General features: G+C 46.4%; 1 protein-coding gene across 1 annotated transcript in view; it reads left to right on the top strand.

The window, feature by feature from the left end:
• The window catches only part of LOC142344239 (short transient receptor potential channel 1-like), a 63,153-nt gene that overhangs the window by 25,146 nt on the left and 19,044 nt on the right, over window positions 1-18,963 (top strand). Inside the window, exon 4 of the mRNA XM_075395794.1 lies at window positions 18,305-18,478. Within this exon, the coding sequence (XP_075251909.1) occupies window positions 18,305-18,478 (174 nt within the window). The remainder of the gene's footprint in view (window positions 1-18,304; window positions 18,479-18,963) is intronic.

The following is an 18,963-nucleotide window of genomic DNA, read 5'->3' as shown; positions in this document are numbered from 1 at the left end:
TCGTCAATTGTTTCTCTAAAGTCGTCTCGTTTTTCAAAATTTGATGTAGCCCCATGGGTCAAGGAGTTGTTGAATGTTGCTCATACTATTTTTTTAGTCTGCCCTATCCATATGGATTGCATGAAATCAAAATTTTTTGCTTAGGTTTCAATGCTTGAAAAAATGCTGCATTAGAAAAGTAAAGTTCGGAAACGCAAAAATATCGTCTGTTTTCTGTTTAAAATGCCTTCTTTTTTCTCGACTACTAAGTCTAGGCTGCTCAAAGCGATATAACAAGCATGCGTTTGACTAAAGTTGGCTATGAATCAAGAAAAATTCCCATAAGTGATATATAACATCAAGTTTTGCGATTTCGTCCATTGTTTCAAAATGTCAATCGTATTTGAAAAGTTTAATAGGACCTTCTGGCTCAAGGAGTTGCTCAATGTTACCCATACTGTTTTGGCAGTGCCTCCTATCCATAAGGAGTTTTTAACAATCCGATATTTTTCTTTTGGGCCATTGCTTAAAAAATGGTTACACAAAACCTTTGTAGGTCGGAAACGCTAATTTTTCGATCGTTTTTTTTTTGTAAAAATTAGTCTCATTTCTTTACTACTGAGTCGAGGCTGCTCAAAGCGATATAACAAGCGTTCAATAGGCTAACGTTGGCCATGAGTCAAGAAAATTCTCAAGAAGTCATATATAACATCAAATTTTGCGATTTCGTCAATTGTTTCTCAAAAAGTCTATCGTATTTAATAAATTTAATAGGACCTTCTGGCTCAAGGAGTTCTTCAATGTTACCCGTACTGTTTTGGCAGTGCCTCCTATCCATAAGGATGTTATAGCAACCCGATATTTTTCTTTTGGGCCAATGCTTAAAAAATTGTTACACAAAACAGGTGTAGGTCGGAAACGCTAATTTTTCGATCGTTTTTTATGTAAAAATTAGTCTCATTTCTTTACTTCTGAGTCTAGGCTATTTAAATTGAGATAACAAGCGTGCGTTAGGCTAGAATTGGCCATGAATCAAGAAAATTTTGCATAATTTTTATATAAAGTCAAGTTTTGCGATTTCGTCAAATGTTTCCCAAAAAGCCAATCGTATTTAAAAAATGTAATAGGAGCTGCTGAGTCAATTAGTTGTTCTATGTTTCCCATACTGTTTTGGTAGTGTCTCCTATCCATATAGATGTTATAACTACCCGAGATTTTTCGTTTGGTTCAATACTTCAAAAATTCTTACATAAAACAGGTGAAGATCGGAAACGCGAATTTTTCTAACGTTTTTTATGTAAAAAGTAGTCTCATTTTTTTACTACTGAGTCTAGGCTATTCAAATTGATTTAACAAGCGTGCGTTAGGCTAACGTTGGCCATGAATCAAGAAAATTTGCCAGAAGTGGTATATAACATCAAGTTTTGCGATTTCGTCAAATGTTTCTCAAAAAGTCAATCTTATTTAAAAAATATAATAGGACCTTTTGGCTCAATGAGCTCTTTAATACTACCCATAATGTTTTGGTAGTGTCTCCTATCCATACAGATGTTATAACTACCCGAGATTTTTCGTTTGGTTCAATACTTCAAAAATTCTTACATAAAACAGGTGAAGGTCGGAAACGCGAATTTTTCTAACGTTTTTTATGTAAAAAGTAGTCTCATTTTTTTACTACTGAGTCTAGGCTATTCAAATTGATTTAACAAGCGTGCGTTAGGCTAACGTTGGCCATGAATCAAGAAAATTTGCCAGAAGTGGTATATAACATCAAGTTTTGCGATTTCGTCAAATGTTTCTCAAAAAGTCAATCTTATTCAAAAAATATAATAGGACCTTTTGGCTCAATGAGCTCTTTAATACTACCCATACTGTTTTGGTAGTGTCTCCTATCCATACAGATTCTATAACTACCCGAGATTTTTCGTTTGGTTCAATACTTCAAAAATTCTTACATAAAACAGGTGAAGGTCGGAAACGCGAATTTTTCTAACGTTTTTTATGTAAAAAGTAGTTTCATTTTTTTACTACTGAGTCTAGGCTATTCAAATTGATTCAACAAGCGTGCGTTAGGCTAACGTTGGCCATGAATCAAGAAAATTTGCTAGAAGTGGTATATAACATCAAGTTTTGCGATTTCGTCAAATGTTTCTCAAAAAGTCAATCTTATTTAAAAAATATAATAGGACCTTTTGTCTCAATGAGCGATTCAATTCTACCCATACTATTGTGGCGATGCCTACTGTCCATAAGGATGGTAAAACACCCAGAGATTTTTCTTCTGGGTCAAAGCTTAAATTTTGATACATAAAAAAGTGTGTAGTTCGGAAACGCAGATTTTTCGACCGTTTTTTATGTAAAAGTTGTTCTCATTTCTTTACTACTGGGCTTTGGTTGCTCAAATTGACATGACAATCGTGTGTTAGGCTAACGTTGGCTGTGGAATAAGAAAATTTCCCATAATTGATGTATAAGTTCAAGTTCTGCAATTTAGTCAAGAGTTTCTCAAAAAGTCAATCTTATTCAAAAAGTGTAATAGGACCTTTTGTCTCAACGAGCTGTTCAATACTACCCATACTATTTTGGCGATGCCTCCTATCCATAAGGATGGTAAAACACCCAGAGATTTTTCTTCTGGGTCAAAGCTTAAAATTTGATACATAAAAAAGCGCGTAGTTCGGAAACGCAGATTTTTCGTCCGTTTTTTATGTAAAAATTGCTCTCATTTCTTTACTACTGGGCTTTGGTTGCTCAAATTGACATGACAATCGTGTGTTAGGCTAACGTTGGCTATGGAATAAGAAAATTTTCCATAATTGATGTATAAGTTCAAGTTCTGCAATTTCGTCAAGAGTTTCTCAAAAAGTCAATCTTATTCAAAAAATATAATAGGCCTTTTGTCTCAATGAGCTGTTCAATACTACCCATTCTATTTTGGCGATGCCTCCTATCTATAAGGATGGTAAAACACCCAGAGATTTTTCTTCTGGGTCAAAGCTTAAATTTTGATACATAAAAAAGTGTGTAGTTCGGAAACGCAGATTTTTCGTCCGTTTTTTATGTAAAAATTGCTCTCATTTCTTTACTACTGGGCTTTGGTTGCTCAAATTGACATGACAATCGTGTGTTAGGCTAACGTTGGCTATGGAATAAGAAAATTTTCCATAATTGATGTATAAGTTCAAGTTCTGCAATTTCGTCAAGAGTTTCTCAAAAAGTCAATTTTATTTAAAAAATATAATGGGACTTTCTGGGTCAATTAGTTGTTCAATACTACCCATACTATTTTGGCGATGCCTCCTATCTATAAGGATGGTAAAACACCCAGAGATTTTTCTTCTGGGTCAAAGCTTAAAATTTGATACATAAAAAAGCGTGTAGTTCGGAAACGCAGATTTTTCGTCCGTTTTTTATGTAAAAATTGCTCTCATTTCTTTACTACTGGGCTTTGGTTGCTCAAATTGACATGACAATCGTGTGTTAGGCTAACGTTGGCTATGGAATAAGAAAATTTCCTATAATTGATGTATAAGTTCAAGTTCTGCAATTTCGTCAAGAGTTTCTCAAAAAGTCAATTTTATTTAAAAAATATAATGGGACCTTCTGGGTCAATTAGTTGTTCAATGTTACCCATACTGTTTTGGCAGTGCCTTCTATCCATAAGGATTGTAAGGCACCGGCTTTTTTTGTTTGGCGTCTTCGTTTAAGTTTTGGGGGCTAATTTTTTTTTTTTAAAAAAACCGATTTTTTGTTAAATGTCCATCCCTTTGTGCCCTTACAGGCACCTTCTCCCATGTGCTGTATTTTAATTGTGCGTTGTTTCTTTCTTCTATGATGTGCTATAATGTTCCTGGCTTATCCGGGATTTTAGATTTTAGCTATATTTCATGTCTTGGAAAAAAAGAGCCTCCATTTTTGCTTATTCTGCAAGAAAAACAGTCAAAACTGTTTTCCCTTGTAGTTTAAGAAGCTCATGAGGACTCACGAAAAAACCAAGACTCTTTAAATGCCTCCTTTCTGTTGTTATGGAGAAGTAGTATCCATAGAACTTCCATATTATGAAGAAGTTGTAGTCATGAAACTTCCATTTATGGAAAAGTTTTAGTCATAGAACTTTCATTTATGGGAAAGTTATAGTCTTACCAATCTCTTAAAACTTTTTTGATTTATGAAGTCAATGGTCCATAATATGAAAGTTCTATGATTAAAACTTTTTGTCAACCCGGGTTCATAAAAACATTGTTGCATTTTTATTGTTTCTCGTATTGGTTGTTTCCGTTGCTCATTTAACACTTAGTTCCTCAATAAAAGCTCAGTTAGTCCTTATTTGATGCACTAGTTAATTTTTTTTGATGTTTCAGTTGGTTGTTACTAGTCTTTATGACTAAATATTTGTATATTTATGAATTTCTCTTGTGTTTTTAAAAGAGAACTTTTTGTAGTTTCAAACCGTTTTTGTTCGTTTTGTTTCCTAACATTTATTCCCATTAGTTTTACATGGGTCATTATAAAGCAACAAAAATCTCGTTTGAAATCTCGATTTAATAGCTAAAGGTTTCAAAGACTTTTTCTCAAAGTTTTTCCTCAGTTGTTATTGAACTTTCTAATTTTGTACTCATGGAAAATCTGATTGGTTTTTATGTGAAGTCAGACGGTAACTTAGCTCATTATTTGCATTGAGAAGAATTTTTTATTTTGAATTGAACTAATCGAAAAAAGAAATGGATTTTTCAAATGTTTGGTATTTTTTTATTGTGTTGTATTGTCACAGTCTCTGTTATCGATGTGATAATTCTTAAGTACATTTTGCCGCCTAATTGTTGTAAACTTGATTTCTTCGACACGTTTGAATCATAATCATCGAAAACAAGCTAAACAAAGGTGCACGTGGCGAAACAAAAGAAATGATTGAATAAAGAAATTGAAACAAGGATCTTATTTTGAAACAACAAAACCCAAGGAACTGAAAAGGAAAGACGACATCGGCAACTCCCCCGACCGGGACTAGATGGCCAATGTCATTTGGCGCTCCGATAACAAACACAAAGAATCGTCAACCCTTCAAGTCTTCACCCCAGATGTGTAGGGAACTGGGTGGAATGAGCTACAGTTACTGATGCAGAATTAAGGATAACATTGCCAAATCGAATCAAATTGGAACTGGGGCAAATGTGAACAAAAGCTGCCTTCAGAAGAACATCAGAGGGGATAGGAGACCGTCAATCTTAGCAGAATTTGTCAACTTTCAGATAAGACTTATTTAATCTTAACTTTGAGCCATGTGCAAATTTATAATATTTATCTTCTCGGGGCCTTAGAAAGCTACCCCCCCCCCTGAAGAGACTTAATCAAAAATTAACAACAGGGTTTGCGTAACTAGAACTCAAGATCTTTCCCGTATTTTTTTTTTTGAAAAACAGGTTTCAGTGAAGCAATTGTTAAAATTATTAGCATTCTTAAATTGTTATATTACAAAGTTCGGGTCCGGCGAATTATGTTACAAAGTCTACATCATCCGAGCAGCCAGCACGACCTCAGCAGTGCCCGCCACGAGCCAGCACGACCCAGCAGTGCCCGCCACGAGCCAGCACGACCCAGCAGTGCCCGCCATGAGCCAGCAAAACCCCAGCAGTGCCCACCACGAGCCAGCACGACCCAGCAGTGCCCGCAACGAGCCAGTACGACCCAGCAGTGCCCGCCACGAGCCAGCACGACCCAGCAGTGCCTGCCACGAGCCAGCACGACCCAGTAGTGCCCGCCACGAGCCAGCACGAACCCAGTAGTGCCCTTCACAAGCCAGCACGACCCCAGTAGTGCCAGCCACGAGCCAGCAAAACCCCAGCAGTGCCCACCACGAGCCAGCACGACCCAGCAGTGCCCGCAACGAGCCAGTACGACCCAGCAGTGCCCGCCACGAGCCAGCACGACACAGCAGTGCCCGCCACGAGCCAGCACGACCCAGCAGTACCCGCCACGAGCCAGCACGACCCAGCAGTGCCCGCCACGAGCCAGCACGACCCAGCAGTGCCCGCCACAAGCCAGCACGACCCCAGTAGTGCCAGCCACGAGCCAGCACGACCCAGCAGTGCCCGCCACAAGCCAGCACGACCCCAGTAGTGCCAGCCACGAGCCAGCAGGACCCAGCAGTGCCCGCCACGAGCCAGCACGACCCAGCAGTGCCCGCCACAAGCCAGCACGACCACAGTAGTGCCAGCCACGAGCCAGCAAAACCCAGCAGTGCCCGCCACGAGCCAGCACGACCCAGCAGTGCCCGCCACGAGCCAGCACGACCCAGTAGTGCCCGCCACGAGCCAGCACGACCCCAGTAGTGCCCGCCACGAGCGAGCACGACCCCAGTAGTGCCCGCCACGAGCGATCACGAACCCAGTAGTGCCCTTCACAAGCCAGCACGACCCCAGTAGTGCCAGCCACGAGCCAGCAAAACCCCAGCAGTGCCCACCACGAGCCAGCACGAACCAGCAGTGCCCACAACGAGCCAGTACGACCCAGCAGTGCCCGCCACGAGCCAGCACGACCCAGCAGTGCCCGCCACGAGCCAGCACGACCCAGCAGTACACGCCACGAGCCAGCACGACCCAGCAGTGCCCGCCACGAGCCAGCACGACCCAGCAGTGCCCGCCACGAGCCAGCACGACCCAGCAGTGACCGCCACGAGCCAGCACGACCCAGCAGTGCCCGCCACGAGCCAGCACGACCCAGCAGTGCCCGCCACAAGCCAGCACGACCCCAGTAGTGCCAGCCACGAGCCAGCACGACCCAGCAGTGCCCGCCACAAGCCAGCACGACCCCAGTAGTGCCAGCCACGAGCCAGCACGACCCAGCAGTACACGCCACGAGCCAGCACGACCCAGCAGTGCCCGCCACGAGCCAGCACGACCCAGCAGTGCCCGCCACGAGCCAGCACGACCCAGCAGTGCCCGCCACGAGCCAGCACGACCCAGCAGTGACCGCCACGAGCCAGCACGACCCAGCAGTGCCCGCCACGAGCCAGCACGACCCAGCAGTGCCCGCCACGAGCCAGCACGACCCAGCAGTGCCCGCCACAAGCCAGCACGACCCCAGTAGTGCCAGCCACGAGCCAGCACAACCCAGCAGTGCCCGCCACAAGCCAGCACGACCCGAGTAGTGCCAGCCACGAACCAGCACGACCCAGCAGTACACGCCACGAGCCAGCACGACCCAGCAGTGCCCGCCACGAGCCAGCACGACCCAGCAGTGCCCGCCAGGAGCCAGCACGACCCAGCAGTGCCCGCCACGAGCCAGCACGACCCAGCAGTGACCGCCACGAGCCAGCACGACCCAGCAGTGCCCGCCACGAGCCAGCACGACCCAGCAGTGCCCGCCACGAGCCAGCACGACCCAGCAGCGCCCGCCACGAGCCAGCACGACCCAGCAGTGCCCGCCACAAGCCAGCACGACCCCAGTAGTGCCAGCCACGAGCCAGCACGACCCAGCAGTGCCCGCCACGAGCCAGCACGACCCAGCAGTGCCCGCCACAAGCCAGCACGACCCCAGTAGTGCCAGCCACGAGCCAGCAAAACCCAGCAGTGCCAGCCACGAGCCAGCACGACCCAGCAGTGCCCGCCACGAGCCAGCACGACCCAGCAGTGCCCGCCACGAGCCAGCACGACCCAGCAGTGACCGCCACGAGCCAGCACGACCCAGCAGTGCCAGCCACGAGCCAGCACGACCCATCAGTACACGCCACGAGCCAGCACGACCCAGCAGTGCCCGCCACGAGCCAGCACGACCCAGCAGTGCCCGCGCCCCGAGCCAGCACTACCCAGCAGTGCCCGCCACGAGCCAGCACGACCCAGCAGTGACCGCCACGAGCCAGCACGACCCAGCAGTGCCCGCCACGAGCCAGCACGACCCAGCAGTGCCCGCCACGAGCCAGCACGACCCAGCAGTGCCCGCCACAAACCAGCACGACCCCAGTAGTGCCAGCCACGAGCCAGCACGACCCAGCAGTGCCCGCCACAAGCCAGCACGACCCCAGTAGTGCCAGCCACGAGCCAGCACGACCCAGCAGTACACGCCACGAGCCAGCACGACCCAGCAGTGCCCGCCACGAGCCAGCACGACCCAGGAGTGCCCGCCAGGAGCCAGCACGACCCAGCAGTGCCCGCCACGAGCCAGCACGACCCAGCAGTGACCGCCACGAGCCAGCACGACCCAGCAGTGCCCGCCACGAGCCAGCACGACCCAGCAGTGCCCGCCACGAGCCAGCACGACCCAGCAGCGATCGCCACGAGCCAGCACGACCCAGCAGTGCCCGCCACAAGCCAGCACGACCCCAGTAGTGCCAGCCACGAGCCAGCACGACCCAGCAGTGCCCGCCACGAGCCAGCACGACCCACAAGTGCCCGCCACGAGCCAGCACGACCCAGCAGTGCCCGCCACGAGCCAGCACGACCCAGCAGTGCGCGCCACGAGCCAGCACGACCCAGCAGTGCCCGCCACGAGCCAGCACGACCCAGCAGCGCCCGCCACGAGCCAGCACGACCCCAGCAGTGCCCGCCACGAGCCAGCACGACCCAGCAGTGCCCGCAACGAGCCAGTACGACCCAGCAGTGCCCGCCACGAGCCAGCACGACCCAGTAGTGCCCACCACGAGCCAGCACGACCCAGCAGTGCCCACCACCAGCCAGCACGACCCCAGTAGTGCCCGAGGCGAGCCAGCAAAACCCAGCAGTGCCCGCCACGAGCCAGCACGACCCAGCAGTGCCCGCCACGAGCAAGCACGACCCAGCAGTACCCGCCACGAGCCAGCACGACCCAGCAGTGCCCGCCACGAGCCAGCACGACCCAGCAGTGCCCGCCACAAGCCAGCACGACCCCAGTAGTGCCAGCCACGAGCCAGCACGACCCAGCAGTGCCCGCCACGAGCCAGCACGACCCAGCAGTGCCCGCCACGAGCCAGCACGACCCAGCAGTGCCCGCCACGAGCCAGCACGACCCAGCAGTGACCGCCACGAGCTAGCACGACCCAGCAGTGCCCGCCACGAGACAGCACGACCCCGCAGTGCCCGCAACGAGCCAGCACGACCCAGCAGTGTCCGCCACGAGCCAGCACGACCCAGCAGTGCCCGCCACGAGCCAGCACGACCCCAGTAGTGCCCTTCACGAGCCAGTACGACCCAGCTGTGCCCGCCACGATCCAGCACGACCCGAGTAGTGCCCGCCACGAGCGAGCAAAGCGCAGCAGTGCCCACCACGAGCCAGCACGAACCAGCAGTGCCCGCTACGAGCCAGCACGACAAAGCAGTGCCCGCCACGAGCCAGCACGACACAGCAGTGCCCGCCACGAGCCAGCACGACCCAGCAGTGCCAGCCACGAGCCAGCACGACCCAGCAGTGCCCGCCACGAGCAAGCACGACCCAGGTCACCAAAGTGCCCCCCAAGGTCACCCAGAGTGCCCACCAAGGTCACCCAACTTGACCACACCTGACTCCAAGGTCACTTTTAAGTGCCCCCCAAGGTCACCTAGAGTGCCCCCAAAGTCAACAAAGTGCCCTACAAGGTCACACAAAGAGCCCCCCAAGGTCACCAAAGTGCCCCCCAAGGTCACCCAACTTGACCACACCTGACTCCAAGGTCACACGAAGTGCCCCACAAGGTCACCAAAGTGCCCCCCAAGGTCACCCAGAGTGCCCCCAAATTCAACAAAGTGCCCTACAAGGTCACACAAAGAGCCCCCCAAGGTCACCAAAGTGCCCCCCAAGGTCACCCAACTTGACCACACCTGACTCCAAGGTCACACGAAGTGCCCCACAAGGTCACCAAAGTGCCCCCCAAGGTCACCCAGAGTGCCCCCAAATTCAACAAAGTCCCCTCCAAGGTCACACAAAGTGCCCCCAAGGTCACACGAAGTGCCCCCCAAGGTCACTTAAGTGCCCCCCAAGGTCACCTAGAGTGCCCCCAAAGTCAACAAAGTGCCCTACAAGGTCACACAAAGAGTCCCCCAAGGTCACCAAAGTGCCCCCCAAGGTCACCCAACTTGACCACACCTGACTCCAAGGTCACACGAAGTGCCCCACAAGGTCACCAAAGTGCCCCCCAAGGTCACCCAGAGTGCCCCCAAATTCAACAAAGTCCCCTCCAAGGTCACACAAAGTGCCCCCCAAGGTCACACGAAGTGCCCCCCAAGGTCACTTAAGTGCCCCCCAAGGTCACCTAGAGTGCCCCCAAAGTCAGCAAAGCGCCCTACAAGGTCACACAAAGAGCCCCCCAAGGTCACTAAAGTGCCCCCCAAGGTCACCAAAGCGGCCCTCAAGGTCACCCAGTTTGACCACACTTGACCCCAAGGTCACACGAATTGCCCCCCAAGGTCACCAAAGTGCCCCCCAAGGTCACCCAAGTGCCCCCCAAGGTCAACCAACTTGACCACACCTGACTCCAAGGTCACACAAACTGCCCACCCAAGGTCATCAAAGTGCCCCCCAAGGTCACCCAAGTTGACCACACCTGACCCCAAGGTCGCTAAAGTGCCCCCCAAAGGTCAATCAAATTAGTCAAATTAGCCCCCCAATAGTCACTCCATCAACCCTAAAGGTCACCAAAATTGAACCACCTAACCGTATTTTGTGACACCAAAAGCCATTAGAGTGGATTTTGAAAGCGCTTTCAGACTGAACCAATTTACACAAACTGCTGCTCCTTACAAAGTTTGAGAAAATGAGGACAAATTTGTCAAGAAAAATAAAAGCGAATAACGGCAAGCAAAACATCAGCAGCACCGTCAAGCTTTTTAAACAACGATTAAAGACAACACAGCTACTATTTCGAGAGATCAAAAAACAAATTTCAAATGATCTGGAGCCTGAAATAATCTTACAAACATATCAAGAGTTCAAAAAGCTGATGGAACAAGCTGAAGTACTCATTGACGTCATGACGCAATCTGAAAGCACTCAAGTGGTAGAACCTCTCGAAGAAGCGGAAGAACTCACGTCGATGAAAATTGAAATTATGCAAACCGTCAAACAGCACGAGATCACGAAGAGACAGCTTCGGTCGAGAGCAAGCAGTCGCTCATCAATACACAGCCACCTATCAACTGCTTCCAAAGCTGAAGGTAGAAAGGAGAATAGAAATAAGGATAATCAGCACAACACAAGAGCTCCGTTTGGGCACACTTTTGATGCAGCCCAGAACCAAGAAAAAATCGAAGACCAGCTAAATAACTTTGTCAACTCGACTAACAGCGTACTTTACGAGCTGAGAAATAGAAACATTCAAAGAGTTGTATCACGCAATGAGGAAAAGCAGAACAAGGATCAAAACCCAACCGAACCAGACAAAACGTCACAACTAGATCAATCCGGAGTTTCTGATGCTTTTCAGCTTCAAGGATCAGGCGATTATGATATCTCAAAAGAAAATCAAAAGTCTTTAGTCTCTAGCCACCAGATAACTACACCGACAAGCCAATATCATCCATTCGACGCCTATAGGAAAGCTAACGAGGCCAATTTTGAGCCCTCATACTATCAGTCAATTTTCCGTGCTGATCAACAACAGAAAAATCATTCTCCATTGAGACAAGAGGACCCTAACAGACAGTTGGACAAAAATGTTGACAATAGACTAACTAAGATCATTTCCCTGGATCATTCACCTACAAGTAGCGCTATGCCAAAAACAACAAACGAAGCCTCAGGTCCTCTAAATAATAGCCCTAGTCTTCAACTGACAGAAAACTGCGTTCGCGATGCAAACAGCCTACTGCTGAATCAACAAAACACCATAAGGAATTCTGAGAATGAAATAGTGAACATTAACACCAACAGCTATCATGCGTTCTCAAACACCAACCCTATTAGGACAAATCAAGTCGAATCCAACAATGAAATGCCGGCCCCCCCTTTAACAACCAATCGCCCGTATTTCATTGGGAGCAAAGAAACAGGCAACATGAATCCAACAAACACTTCTCCACTAAGCAAGAACAGCTATCAGAAAAGAGATCGGACTTACATTGCACAAGCTAACGGATCAACAGCTGCCACGGAAATTTTTAGTGTGCCAGCTGAAACAAAAAAAAGCTTCGATACGAACCACATCAAATATGTTGCCCGTGGAGCCGTGGCACATCAACAAAATGTTCTCACCAATAACTTCCAAAACACAACGCTCGGTCGTGAACACTTTTATAACGAAACTGACGCAGGAAGAAATCCCGAAAACCCCGCAGAACAACAAGGTAACTACGCTACAACCCAACCAGCCCTCAATGGTTACTACGCGTATCCAGGAGAATATCAGAACTACCATAACCACAATCAACACCAGCCCTTCTTTCGAAATAACCACCGCTCGGTCAAGCTCCCAGACATTCGCGTAAATAAGTTTGACGGAGATCCTCTGAAATGGAATGAGTGGTCTAGTATGTTTTCATCAATAATCCACAATAATCGCGACATCTCGGACATTGAAAGAATGAGCTACCTGCAGTCCCTAGTCATTGGTTCAGCAAAAGAGGCCGTATCTGGATACTTGTGTAACCCAGGTTTTTATCACGAAGCGTTGTCGGAACTGGAACGCCGCTTTGGAAACCCGCAGCACGTCGTATCAGCCTTAACCAAAGAACTAGAGCTATGGCAACGACCACAAGCAAGCGAGTGACATCGAGGACGAGGACTCGTTGACACCCAACCACTTTCTGATTGGTAGAGCGTTTCCCAATGTCCCAGCGTGTGTCTTCAAAGAGACTCCCACAATCCAGACGAAGACGTGGACCCAAGTGCGACAACGACTCGAAGCAAGCGATCACGCGTCTTTGATCAGCTATGCGTCCTTTCTACGCAAACTGGTTCAAACATTCAACGCCCATGGATTCTATGCCGATTTGAAGTCAACATACTTAGTTCGGATAGCACGAGATAAATTACCATGGTCTTTGAAAATGAAGTGGAGCGAACACATTGTAGATATCAATAGTACCTTCCCAGGAATAGAAGACCTCTCAAATTGGATGGATAGACAAGCTAGAGCTTGTGAACAGCTACAGGAGTCCGTATCACTCCAAAATCAACCGAATGATAACGGAAAACAAACAAATTTTAATCGGCGAGACAAAAAAACCACCACAATGGAAATAACAACCATCAATCCAAGTTCTTTAATCAAAAAATAAACGACAACAAAAGATACGGCAACAGAAACTCGAACACGAACGGTAGTTTCAGAAAAGGAAGCGAGCCAGTCAACAATTATAGTCACCATAACGTGCGACGAGACAATATTGGAGGAACATCACAGTTTATGAACAACAGCGGAAGTACTACCCCGAACAACAACAGCGGAAGTACTACCTCGAACAACAACCGAATTTCCGAAAGAAATTCTTCCAACACTCAGCAAACTAAGAGCAAGAAATGCCCAGTAGATCAGGGCGACCACTACATTGGAAAATGTTCTAAATTTTTGCAGATGTCACCATCTGAGCGAAATTCGGAAGTGAAGAAAAATCTGCTCTGCTACAACTGTCTAAGTCCCAATCACAATGCCAAAAATTGCCCATCAAAAGTATTATGTAAACACTGCTCAAGCAAGCATCATTCAATGCTACACGATAAAAACTATAGCCCTAATCAGAAAACAAACATCACACAACACGAATTGCCCCTTTGTGAATCGTTCGAAGATATAAATAGCGGAACAAAACCGCCAAGTTATACACCTGTCTTCCCGAGGAGAATTCGAAATCAATTGCCAATGATACCCATCAAACTATTTGGACGCAATGAGCACTTCGAGTGCTACGCGCTATTGGACAGCTCCAGCACAATCTCTTATGCTTTGGATCCAATGGTTATCAAATTGAAGCTCGGAAATGACTCTGAACGTCTCAACAGCTTTTGGCGACTCTTCTTTGGAAGCAAAGCTAGTACAGCTTGACATCGGGCTTTTTCGGAGCCAACGACCATTGTTCCGTCTAAACTACGTTTACTCAATTAAAAATTGGCACTTCGATGACGCGCCCGTGACACAGTTAAATGAGGTATGCAGCAAGTACCCACATTTACAACACATCAACTTCCCGCAATTGGAAAACAACAAAATCCAAGTCCTGCTTGGAATTGATGCAACACAGTACATCCTTGAGCGAGAGTTCTTGCAGGGTCCTAAAAACACTCCATTTGCCATTCGCAGTCTACTTGGGTGGACCATAACAGGCCCCATTAAATTTGACAATGACAAACCCGAAAAAACAAACTTTCTGTCAGATAGTTTTGAGGCTTTTGATAGGGAAATGACTTTTTCAACAGAAGATGATGAAGACCCTTTAGCCGAATCCGTGACCAGTTTCTGGAAAATTGACACATCTGGAACGGAAAATGAAGACGAAATTTCCCTCTCCAAGAACGACCAAAGGGCAGTAGAAATACTTAACAACACAGTGAGACATACAGGAGAAAGATATGAAATCGGTCTCCTCTGGAGAGAAAAAGTTACCCTTGAGAACAATTACCCCGTAGCAAAAGCTCAGGTCCAAAGCATCGACAAAAAACTCAAGAAAGACAAAGCCTTGAATGATATGTATCAGAAAACACTCGACACTGACCTTGAAAAAGGATATGTCAAATCAGTGACTTTCAGTGACACTACACCCGATCGCGTCTGGTACCTACCACACCATCCTGTTACCAACCCCAATAAACCGGGAAAGGTGCGCCGTGTCTCAAACGCTGCATCAACATTCAAAGGAAATTCATTGAATAGCAATCTTCTCACAGGACCCGACCTACTAAGCAATCTTGTCGGGCTCTTACTTCGACTTAGAGAAAAACCTGTTGCTATCACGGCTGATATTGAAGCCATGTTTATGCAGGTCGGCATTATAGAAACAGATCAACCCTCCATGAGATTTCTGTGGCCAACTGAGCGAAGTATAAAACAATTCCAGTACACCCGCCTAATCTTCGGCGCTCGATGCTCGCCAACAACAGCAATTTTTGTTCTTCAAAAAACTGCTAGAGATTTCTCACCAAACCAGGCCGTTAAGGATTTAGTCTACAACCGTTTTTATATGGACGATTTTGTACACTCGTTCGAGACAATTCAAAACGCTAAAGATAAGACAGCTCTGCTTAAGAAAACGCTTTCGAAAGGTGGGTTCAATTTGACAAAATTTGTCTCAAACGAAAGATCCGCTATACAAGATCTTGACGACAGCAAAGAAAACGACGAAAATTGTCATCGAGTGCTTGGAGTTCACTGGAATAAGTCATTTGACAGATTATTTCACAAAAAACCATCAAAGTTTGACAACAACGGTAACAGCTGTTCAATCAGGAAACTTCTGTCGCTAATCGCCTGTCTTTTTGATCCATTAGGCATTATAGCCCCGCTAGTAATTACACTAAAGATTATTCTACAGGATGTATGGAAAGAAGGACTAGCGTGGGATGACCCTTTGCCGCTCGAAAAACGGATTCTGATCCAAAAATGGATTGACAAATATCAATCTGCACCACCAATTGAACTTCCTCGCTGCATAAATCCCAAATTATCAGCAAATGAACTACATGAACTCCACATATTCAGCGACGCCTCGCAACTAGCTTATGGAGCTGTAGCTTACATCAGAACTTCTTCAGAAAATGACGTTTCATGCTCGTTTCTCATAAGCAAAGCCAAAGTTGCTCCAATCAAGCAGCTCAGTATTCCTAAAATGGAGCTCCAGGCCGCAGTTCTTAGAACCCGCTTAGCTAGGTTCGTTAAAACGCACCAAAATATTTTGTTCAAGGAAACCGTCTTTTGGTGTGACAGCACAGCAGTCCTAGCGTGGATTAAGAGCTCGGACAAGCTTAAAGTTTATGTGTCCAACAGGGTGCGCGAAATTCAAGAAAACTCATCATCTGATAGCTGGTATCACATCAGTGGCAAGCATAACCCAGCCGATCACGTATCTCGCGGTATTGATCCAGATGAGCTGCCAAAACTTTGGCTAACTCCACCCTCGTTTTTGTTTGAACCAAAAGACAGCTGGAACAAGATACTCAGCGCGGAGAAAACAAACGTAACAACAATACAACAACCAGTAAACGCAGTCATTGACATCGAGAGATTCTCGAAGTGGACCAAGCTACTCAAAGCAACCGCACAAGTCTTTCGTTTCCTGGACATAATTAAAACCAAGCAAAAAAGAGCTCTCAACTGTACGGATATTGAGAAATCGAGAAGTCATCTGTTCAAAGCGTCACAACAAAACTCTTTCGGTACCTCAATCTGCTTGATGAAGCAGAAAAAATCTCTTCCAACGAAAGACAAACTTCTACAGCTCTCCCCGTTTCTCCAAGACAACATTTTGCGTGTTGGCGGCAGAACCAAAAGGAGTACATTGTGTTACAACACGAAACACCCAATTATTCTAAACGCAAAAGAGTTCATTACTCGGCTCTTTCTAATCAAATGCCACGAAATCTGTATGCATTTTGGAACTGAATATGTGAAGAACTATGTACAACAAAACTTTTACGTGTTTGGTCTTCGAGACGCCCTTCGCAGTATCACCTACAGGTGCTTTGATTGCAGACGATTCAAAGGCCAAGGACTTCAACCACCCATGGCGGATCTACCCGACATCAAATTTCCACAAGACCAGTCTCCTGTAGTTTTTACAAACGTTGGAATCGACTATATTGGCCCCTTTACTGTTATTCAGCGGGACAAAGAAGAAAAAGCCTATATCTGCCTCTTCAATTGTCTAGTCACACGAGCTGTGCACTTGGAAGTGACAGAAGACTTAACGACAACCACTTGCATGACGGCCATCCGAAGATTTATCGCCAGACGCGGACAACCTCGACTCTTTCTCAGTGACAATGGTAGCAACTTTCTTGGAGCCAGAAAACAGATACGAAGACAACCCCTCAAACTTGACCATGAGTTCATTAGACAGAAACTAATGAACGATTCCGTCGAATGGCGTCTAAACCCTCCTTCTGCTCCCCATTTCGGCGGGGTGTGGGAAAGGCTCGTTCAAACGAGCTCTTCTCTTGAATCTGGGATCTGCGAAGTTGACATGGGACGTCTTCTCCACCATTGTTATCGAAACAGAGAGTCTTGTCAATGCGAGACCTTTAACACACGTTAGAAGTGACATCGAGGACGAGGACCCGTTGACACTCAACCACTTTCTGATTGGTAGAGCGTTTCCCAATGTCCCAGCCTGTGTCTTCAAAGAGACTCCCACAATCCAGACGAAGACGTGGACCCAAGTGCGACAACGACTCGAAGCAATCTGGAAAAGACTTCTAAAAGAGTACATTCCAACCCTGAACACAAGGAAGAAGTGGTTAAAGCCTGATGCCAAGTTGGAAGTGAATGACGTCGTTTGGGTTTTGGAAGAATGGACCCCAAGAGGAATTTGGCCCCTGGGACGCGTGACAAGGACATCCACCGGCCCCGACAAAACAGCTAGGTCATGTGAAGTAAAAACTGCTTTAGGCTTCTTAACCCGACCAGCTGTTGAACATGCACATGTTTTCCCAAAACCACCCCCGGCAGGTTAGGTAGGCCCCGAGTATGTTATCGATGTGATAATTCTTAAGTACATTTTGCCGCCTAATTGTTGTAAACTTGATTTCTTCGACACGTTTGAATCATAATCATCGAAAACAAGCTAAACAAAGGTGCACGTGGCGAAACAAAAGAAATGATTGAATAAAGAAATTGAAACAAGGATCTTATTTTGAAACAACAAAACCCAAGGAATTGAAAAGGAAAGACGACATCGGCAACTCCCCCGACCGGGACTAGATGGCCAATGTCAGTCTCATTAATGATATTATGATAATTATATAACGGCCCAATTGATCGGTAAACGTAAACTAACATGGTCTTGGACTCTATCTATGACTATGACTGTTGGGCTGTTCAAAAGTGTGCATTGGGCTGTTCTGTGCATTTCTTTAATCTTTCAAAAAACAAATTCAGCTGGAACGTTCTGAAACAATATGTAAAAAGATTTTACTTTTATATTTCGATTTCTTTAAACTTTCTAATAAATCTTACAAGTCGATTATACTAATCCGCGCTTTTCGGCCAAATATTTTGGAAAGCAAAGCATTTCTGCAATTTTTTACAGTACGCTGAACTGCGCGATTATATACTTTTTTCTGTTCTACACTTAAAATTGTTACTCATTATCCATAATCTCCATTTTTCTCATATTCCCTTGAAAAAATGGCTTTTTAGTAGGTTGGAGCTTTTCCTGTGCAAACCACAGCTTGTTCCAATCCCTCTTGTTTCCTTTAAAAAATCAAATATGTCTCAAGTCATCATGCCTTTTAGCCTGTGGAGAAACTGGAGTTGTTTCCTGCGGGTGCAACTGCAGTGAAGGTTGCCAGTGTTTCTAATAATTTGGATATGCTGAAGTTGTTGAGACGCTATGGCTCAGAGCCGATTCCCATGCCAGAGCAGGAGGTCACTGCCAAGAACTCCACTGAAGTCTTCTACACTATGAAGGTCTGTTATCAAATTAAATACTCTTCACCGAAGTTTTCTTTCCTGTTCCTTCAGTCTTCATTTATTACTACTACATGTATGCTAAAGGGCTTTGATTCTCCAACGATGTTGACCAATCTCTATCAGCACTCTATCATCACGGCGCGCGATTCTGTCAACTTCAATCTCATAAACTTTTTGGAGAAAGAATTGATGTGAATAATAAGATATTGTATTGAATACTAGTACTTACTTGCTGTTATCACTATCTATTATAGCGCATATAACTGACGTAAGGAAAAAAGCTAAGCCTTATCTCTTACAGTTGTGAGCATTAGCCGCCAAGTTCAGCTGAGTTCGTTGATATTTGCGGCTATTTTGCTGCCGTGGTGCTTGAATTATCAACCAGTGGTTTGTATTCTCACAAAGTTGAAAAAAATGCTTCTACAACATATTTATCTTTTATAATGATGGTTTATGCTTCTTGCCAATTGACATAATCTGAT

This window comes from Convolutriloba macropyga, chromosome 8 (assembly GCF_964194025.1).
Source record: "Convolutriloba macropyga chromosome 8, txConMacr16.3, whole genome shotgun sequence".
Taxonomy (NCBI): Eukaryota; Metazoa; Xenacoelomorpha; order Acoela; family Convolutidae; genus Convolutriloba; species Convolutriloba macropyga.
The sequence above is the reverse complement of the archived record's forward strand: the minus strand, read 5'-3'. Positions and strand labels throughout refer to the sequence as shown.